General features: G+C 37.8%; 1 protein-coding gene across 1 annotated transcript; it reads right to left on the reverse strand.

Moving 5' to 3' along the window:
- Window positions 1–5,402: 5,402 nt before the first annotated feature.
- On the reverse strand, window positions 5,403–9,033 carry LOC106337556. The gene is made up of 5 exons (XM_013776665.1): window positions 7,051–9,033; window positions 6,417–6,948; window positions 6,244–6,343; window positions 5,766–6,155; window positions 5,403–5,686 (listed from the first exon to the last, which is right to left on the reverse strand). Exons 1-5 carry the CDS (start codon window positions 8,975–8,977, stop codon window positions 5,480–5,482), a joined length of 3,156 nt encoding a protein of 1,051 aa, XP_013632119.1. The 5' UTR covers window positions 8,978–9,033; the 3' UTR covers window positions 5,403–5,479.
- Between the last annotated feature and the right edge of the window lie 63 nt (window positions 9,034–9,096).

A 9,096-nucleotide genomic window follows, 5' to 3' on the forward strand; every position in this document is an offset into this window, starting at 1 on the left:
CACGGTTAAATCTGGATATGAAGTGGAACGAGTATATCCGGACATAGAAAGTATGCCACCCCAGTTTGGTCCTTCGATAACACCGTTGAAGGCGTTTTGTTGGAAAGTACGCTGCCCACCCAAGATGAAACATTTTTTTGTGGCAAATTTTAACTGGGTGTATAGCGGTTAAGAAAAATTTGAGGTCAAGAGGAATGCAAGGAGGTACTGTATGTGACCGATGTGGAGCCCCCGAGGAGTCCACTAATCACGTTTTTTATGAATTTCCACCGGCGGTTCAGGTCTGGGCACTTTCACGGATTCCAACGAATCCGGATATTTTCCCCACTCAATCTTTGTTTACCAATATGGATCATTTATTTTGGAGAGTGTCCCCCGAAATGGAGGATCATTACTTTGCTTGGATTCTCTGGTATATATGGAAAGGTAGAAACAATAAAGTTTTTAGCAATTTGGATATGGATCCCAGAGATACTCTCAAATTGGCAGAAACGGAATCGTTACTTTGGGCGGAAGCACAAAACTCTCAGACTCAGAGTACGGACCGCACCCAAGTTCCAGTACCTTTGGCAATACCGAGTATACCAGGTCGATGGTGTTTTACGGACGGATCTTGGAAAACAGAGGATAAATATTCAGGGCAAGGATGGTAGAGTACCCTGGAAGGTTACGATGGACTAATGGGAGCAAGGAATACGAGAGCGAGTCAGTCGCCACTACACACAGAGATAGAGGCTCTCATATGGGCAATGGAATGCATGAGGAATCTTTGACAGTCTTGTGTTACTTTTGCAATGGATTGTGCTCAATTGGTGAAGATGGTTTCGGAACGAGAAGAGTGGCCAGCCTTTGCAAGTTATTTGGAAGACATAAAGTTCTTGAAGAGAAGTTTCAACAGCTCAGAGATCATTCATATACCACGGACACAGAACTCAAAGGGGGATAGTCTAGCACGCAGTGCAAGGAAACAACCGTCATTTGTCGTTCATATGGATGCAGAGTTACCGGGACGGTTCCAAGAGTCTATATGAATCTGTTTTGCTGCTGACAAAAAAAAAATAAAAAATTTGTATATTTCTGTTTATTCTGCATTGTTCTGAAGCAAAATAATATATTATAATTGTGGTAGACGATATTGTGGGTTGTATAACACTTTCGTGGTCGGTTAAAAGGATTAAATCGATTAAAATGAAAATTTCTAAAAATTACTGAACTTACTAGTACTACTAAAGTGAAACGTGTATTACTAGTATTACTAGATCGACTATGCATCAGAGTTCTTGAACAACTTAGATTTTTTAAATTGTTAACTAATAATAATTATATTTTTCAGGGAAATCTATGGCTTCTCATATTACAATCATATTTTTTGACTACGGGGGAATTTACATCAAGGATGAGACTGATATAAGATGGATCTCGTGAGAAGATAAAACTCACACTTTAGTGATGTAGACATCTTTGAAAGAGGTTACATATTCTGGATTGGTTGAGAATATATGCAGAAATATTAATTAAGGTAGATGGGATGCTGAAGATTAATTACTTTCCAATGGTCTTGTATTCGAACAAGTCATCAAATATTTGGTGTGATGAAGACGTTTTGGATTATCTAATGCAAGTGAATGATTAGAAATATAGAAGTGTTCTACATGGGAAGATAAACAACGACATAGTTGATACAGATGATGGTCATCAACACTACCCTATTGCATTTAGTGTAGTTTATGAATAAGTTGAAGTCAGTGAAATAAAATGAACTTGGATTGGTGTTTCTTTCTTATAGAAATGAAAGCTTGATTAAGTCAATACCTAAGGTTTTCCCAACAACTGCACATGGGTACTGTATCTAGCATTTGTCTCGAAAATGTCAAAGAACATGTTGTCAAAGACGTTTGCGCGATTACGATGTCAAAGAACTACTAACTACTAGGAACTACCTTATACTACTATGTGTAATATGAACTACTAGGTACTACTGTGAATTACCTTGAACTACCTTAAAATACTTTGAATTACTATGTATTATTCATGTTTTTAAGAACCTTAATGTTCGTCTTGTTATTATTTTTTTAGAAGATATGTCGCATATATTACGTGATATATGTCCATATATGTGTTTATTTGTCAAATTAGACTTAAAATACTCTTAATTTCTCAAGTTGATAGAAATTTATCATTTCTATAAAAATCATCCTTATACTTCCATACCAATGTTTTGATGGAAAGACCATAATAAGATGAATAACAGAAAATGCATATTTTTTATTTTTTTTCTACCAATGTGTTACATACAATCTAAAACTGTCTAAATTGATTTTTCTTGGGTACTACTAAGTGTAAATATTCAAACATGTTTCTCTCCTTTTAACACCTTTTAAACATTTTTTTGTTGAAATTTTTAACACGTTTTAGAAAAATTTTTTTGTTTAATTTGTTAACACATTTTGGACAAAAAAAAATTGTTGAAATTTTTTTATCATGTTTTAGACTTAAATTGCTGAAAGTGAATTTTTTTATCACGTCTTTCCGTGGCTTACACTTTTGATATGCAAGTTAGATACAATTGTATTGGTTTTTTTTAAAATCTCATGGCTAGCTTTTTTTTTAATTGTTAGTGCAAAGCTACAACATTTTTTTTTCGTTCAAAGCTACTACATTTAAATGTGGTAATTTCAGGCCGAAGACTTGACTTGGTATAACCATCCAAAGAATGGGTTGCGGCTGCTGCTGTTGTTTCCCGATTCTGGCCTCTAATCTATACACTGCTGCTCCTCTTCAGGTGCCTTTCCTGTTTCAGTTGCATCTAGACGAGTGTCCAATTTGCTTAGAACGTTTTTTTTTGGCATCATCCAGAGTTGGATAACAAAAGATAGATTTAGTTTAAAATTCTTCATCTTCTTCATTTGTTTTGTTTGTTTTTCCAGAATATGATATTGACAACCCGAAGCTGCTCACTAAATGCGGCCACAACTTTCATCTCGCGTGCATTCTTGAATGGATGGAAAGAAGCGAGGCTTGTCCAGTCTGTGACAAGGTTTGTGTCAGTTCAAAAACTCAATTTTCCTTCCACATAGATTTTCTTTTACAAGGACTTTGACAATCTTTGGATTATCACTACAAGAAAACAGCAAGGATACTGAGGGAAAAAATTGTCGGAATTTCGTCGGAATAACGTTATTCCGACGACATACCGACGAAACAAGTCCTCGGAAATAATTCCTCGGAATTTCTTCTTTCCTCGGAAATCCCTCGGAATTTTCCGACGGAATTCCGAGGAAACAAATTTCCGAGGAAATTCCGAAGATCACTAGTTTGTCGGAAATCTCCTCGGAATATACCGAGGGAGAATTTTGTCGGGATATTTCCTCGGAAGCTCATCGATCGATGCGTTTTTGGACATATATCCATCGATCGATCGGAATATACCGAAGGAAATTTTCCTCGGAATATTCCGAGGAACATGTCCCTCGGTATATTCCGAGCGATCGATGTATATATGTCCAAAAACGCATCGATCGATGAATTCCGAGGAAATATCCTGACGAAGTTCTCCCTCGGTATATTCCGAGGAGATTTCCGACAAACTAGTGATCCTCGGAATTTCCTCGGAATAAAATTTTGGAAATTTAAATTCAAAATTATAAAATTATAAAATTAAAATTGAAATCATATTAATTAATATTCTAAGTTTCACAAATAAAAATAAAACATTCCGAGTTTTTTGAAAAAAAAAACTACGGGTCTGGCATGTCCGAGAACACCTCGTTCGGGTACATCCTCTGCATCATCTCCATCATTTGCTGGTTCAGCCTCCTCTGTGCCTCATAGCCCGCCTGTTGAGCCGCCATCTGTAAATACCACATCCTTTTATATGGCACTGGAACTCTTCCACTCGTATCTTTATAACGAGGCTTTCCACAAAATTTGCATGTAACCCGCTGTTCATCCGCCCTCCAATAAATCATGCAGTTGTCGCTGCATACATCTATTACCTGATACGATAAACCAAGACCAGCTACGAGTTTCTGAACCTCGTAGTATGAACCAGGAGCTACATTATCCTCGGGTAGAATACCTTTTACAAAATCAGCAATCGCATCCACACAGTCTTCAGCCAAATTATAATCTGTTTTAATGCCCATCAATCTTGTAGCAGATGATAAAGCTGAATGACCATCTCTGCAACCTTCGTACAATGGTTGCTTTCCAGCATCCAACATATCATAAAATCTCATAGCTTGTGCATTGGGTACATCTTCCCCTCTAAAATGATCATTTACCATCTGCTCAGTACCTACACCATAATCTATATCCGTTCTAATTGGTTCTTCTAATCTAACCGCTGGCTGAGGTTCGCTAGTACTACCATGTTCATAATCAGTTTCCCCATGATGATACCAAATTTTGTAACTTCGTGTAAATCCACTCAAATATAGATGATTCCAAACATCCCACTCTTTAATAACCTTTCTATTTTTACAATCACTACAAGAAAACTGCGCGATACCGATGGACAAATCCGTCATAATCTCGTCGGGAAAGTTGCATACCGATGGAATACCGACGAAAAATGTCCGTCGGTATCATCTCGTCGGTATACTAATATTCGTCGGATATTCATCGGTAAATACCGACGAACATATTCCGTCGGTTTTTTTCTAACATTTCCGACGACACATATCCGTCGGTATTTATAGAGAATACCGACAAAGAGAATTCGTCGGAATTTTCAGAAAATACCGACAAAGAGAATTCGTCAGAATATTCAGAAAATACCGACGACTTTATTCCGCCGGAATATCTAGAAAATACCGATGGATCTTATTCGTCGGAAATATGTAGAAATTCGGACGGATAACTGTATCCGTCGGTATTCCTTTTTTAATTAAAAAAAAACAATTTTTATAATTCTTTATTTAATTTCAGGATTATATACGGTTTTGATTGAATGGTTAATATGTCATGTTCAAAGTTTTTAAACTGTGAGAATACAATGGTGAGATTTGTAAAACAAAAATCAAACTGAAACTCTAAATTGATAATGTCCGTCGGTATTTACCGACATATTTCCGACGAACCCCTCAAATTCTAGGTGTTCGTCGGAAATACGTCGGTAAATACCGACGGAATACCGATGAACCCCTCAAATTCTAGGGGTTCGTCGGTATTCCGTCGGTATTTACCGATGCATTTCCGACGAAACCCTCAAATTCTAGGGTTTCGTCGGAAATGCGTCGGTAAATTCCGACGGAAAACCGACGGACATTATCAATTTAGAGTTTCAGTTTGATTTTTTTTTAACTTTGAATCAAAACCGTATATAATCAATCAATCAAAACCGTTCGATTTTAGAATCAACAAATCTAATTTATTTTTTGTAATTTAAAAGTATACAACGTTTCAAACCCATAATTTGTTTTTAGAAGAAATCTACAATGTTTAAAAGTAATTTGCATATACATTCATAAAAGAGTATCTACTCTCCATCTGAGGAATTATCTGATGATGAACATGATGAATCTGAATTGTCTTCGTCAAACTCTCCAATCTCGCCGTCCTCTTCGGTTAATTGTTGTTGTAGTGGATCAAATACTCCTTGTACTCGGCTTCTGGGATTTATTGACATGACAACGATCCAAGGATCGTTCCTTTGCCTAATCCGCGGATAACGAATATAGCAAACCTGAAAAATTATAAATTATATAAGTCGAAGTAATTATATATGATTACTTCCGATGGAAAATATATTTCAACATACATACCTGGTCAGCTTGTGAAGCAAGAATGAATGGATCGTAAAAATCCAGTCGTCGTCGCGAATGTACAGATGTAACACCGAATGCGTCAGTGCTTACTCCGCGACCAACAACGTTGTCGTACCACTCACAGTTGAAGACAATACATCTCATGCCAATCATTCCCGGGTACTGAATTTCCAAAATCTCGCGTACGTTACCGTAGTAGACATCGTCTCCGGATGACGAAGAAACCCCACAATCAATTGTTCTCCTTACAGTATTTTCCTTAAGAACTCTGAATGCATATCCTCGTGTGCAATATCTCGGATATGACTTTGCAACAAACTTTGGACCACAAACTATCTCACGTAACCAATCTTTAGGTGGGTGCCCAATAGCTAAACAATGGCTTACCTATAAAAACAAAAAAAAAATGTTTTCGTTCATTAAAAGATAATAAGTAAAACGGTTAGTTACCACTAATTACTGATTAGACACTTACATAATCAGAAAGCCATGTTGCAAAGTTGTTTTGCTTGAGTTGTTCGAGTTGTTCTTCTGTCGCATCCGGGTACTTTAAGCGCATCTCTGCCAAGTAAATACTGTAAAAAACACAAAAATGTTAGATATGTTTCAAAAATATTGCAAATAATTCATATTTTTAAATCTATGTACCTCTCATATTCAAGAATGTCTTCGCAGTTTGTAAGCAAATATGTGTGCAAATGAGCATGCTCAGCCACTGTAAGTATCCGGTCCGTTGACTTTCCACTATGTCGTCCAATTTGTGTAAACATGTTTGGCACATAAACATAATAAGTTGCCCTTTCACCTCTATCATCATGCCGTGCAGGTCTTCGACTTTTTGTTCGAACTTCTGATGGAAAGTAGTATTCAGCAAAGTTTGAGGTTTCCTCATTGATGCACTGAGCCACTATTGATCCCTCCACCTTGCTTAAATTCTTGACCTTCTTCTTCAGATGAAACATAAACCGTTCGTACAAATACATCCACCTGTACTGCACGGGACCACCGAGTGCCGCTTCTCTCGCAAGATGAATAGCAAGATGCTCCATAACATCAAAAAATGATGGAGGAAATATCTTCTCGAGGTTGCATAGGATCACCGGTATTTTAACTTCCAAATTGCGGATACCATCTGATGTGAGTGATCTCGAGCATAAATCACGGAAGAAAGCACTTATCCCTACATACACGAAGAAAACAAATTCCATAAGCATATATATATATATATAAGCATTAAAAAATAATATGACAATTAATTTAACTATGTTAAATTTTAAAGTACCTGCGGTTGCTTCGTGGACATTTCGTGGCAATAGTGCGGAAAACGCAAAAGGAAGGAGGCGCTGCATCATTACATGACAATCATGGCTCTTCAAGCCAGTAAACTTCCCTTCACTTTTGTCAACACAATTACGCAAACTTGATGCATAACCGTCTGGAAATTTAACACTGTGTGTTATCCAATCAAAAAACTCTTCTTTTGCAGTTGCATCCAGTCGATATATGGGAATAGGACCTTTACCGTGCTCATCAACATGAAGTTCGGGACGAGCACAAATATCAACCAAATCCAGTCTTGACTTCAAGTTATCCTTCGTCTTGCCTTGGACATCAAGGATGGTGTTCATCAAATTGTCGAAAAAGTTCTTCTCAATATGCATGACATCTAAACAGTGCCGCAACAAATGAGTCTCCCAATAGGGCAAATCCCAGAAGATACTCTTCTTATGCCAATTATGATTTTCCCCTACACCATAAATCGGTTCATGTCCGTTTCCACCCACGTCTGGCGTTCTATCTGCACCAAAATCTCTTAATTGTTCCTTCAACTTTTTGCCACTTACTTCTTCAGGTGGACTGTCAAACACCCTCTTGTTCTTTGTAAACAATGTCTTACTCTTACGATATGGATGATCGTGTGGTAGAAATCTCCTGTGACAGTCAAACCAACACGATTTCCTACCATTTTTTAGTTGGAAAGCATCTGTGTTGTCTTGGCAATAAGGACATGATAGCCTCCCATGCGTGGTCCATCCAGATAACATACCATATGCTGGAAAATCACTTATTGTCCACATAAGTACTGCTCGCATCTGAAAATTCTCTTTCCGCGAAACATCGTATGTATGAACACCGTGCTCCCATAATAATTGCAGCTCATATATCAATGGCTGAAGAAACACATCCAGTGATCTCTTAGGATGATCTGGCCCGGGAACGAGAATTGAGAGGAACAAAAACTCCCGTCGCATACACAAATGTGGTGGTAAGTTGTAAGGTGTCAAGATTACCGGCCACAATGAATATTGTCTTCCATGCTTTCCAAATGGACTGAAACCATCTGTGCATAATGCAAGATACACATTTCTTACCTCAGATGCAAATTCTGGATATGTTGATTGAAAATGCTTCCACGCCTCTGCATCGGAAGGATGTGTTATCTCACCATTTGTTAAGTGCTCAGCATGCCATCTCATTGGTTCTGCTGTTCGTTCAGACTGATATAACCTCTTTAATCTTTCAGTCAACGGCAAATACCACATTCGTTTGTATGGCACCGGAACTCTTCCAGTCGTATCCTGATAACGAGGTTTCCGACAGAATTTACATCTCTCCCTGTTCTCATCTGCTCTCCAGTAAATCATGCAGTTATCGATGCATACATCTATCACCTGATATGGTAAGCCAAGACCAGCGACCAATTTTTGTACCTCATAATATGAGCCAGGTGCAAGATTATCTTCAGGAAGAACATCTTTAACAAAATCTGCAATCGCATCCACACATTCTTCAGCCAAATTATAGTCAGTCTTTAGCGCCATCAATCGACTTGCGGATGATAAAGGTGAATGCCCATCTTTACATCCTTGATACAATGGCTGCTTAGCTGCATCTAACATTTCAAAAAATCTTCTGGCTTCTAGATTGGGTTGTTCTCGTTCTCCTTCCTCTTCACATGGGAAATTTTCTACATTGGGTTGTTCTTGTCTATCTCCTTCCTCTTCACCCGACGGTAAATTTTCTCCATATGCATCATATACCATCTGAACAATCCCTAACCCAAAATCTACATCCGTGGTAGGTTCATCTAACCTATCGGCAGTTTGAGGTTCGCTACTACTACCATACTCAAATCTTTCTCCATGAAGATACCAAATCTTATAACCACGTGTAAATCCTTTCAAATATAAATGACTCCATACTTCCATTTTTTTGACACGGATATTATTCTTACAAGTAGAACATGGACATAATAAATACTTACTTGTTCGTGCTTCCGATTGACTTTGAACCACCCCCATGAATTCTTGAATACCACGTGCGTATT

Source organism: Brassica oleracea, chromosome C4, assembly GCF_000695525.1.
Source record: "Brassica oleracea var. oleracea cultivar TO1000 chromosome C4, BOL, whole genome shotgun sequence".
NCBI lineage: Eukaryota > Viridiplantae > Streptophyta > Magnoliopsida > Brassicales > Brassicaceae > Brassica > Brassica oleracea.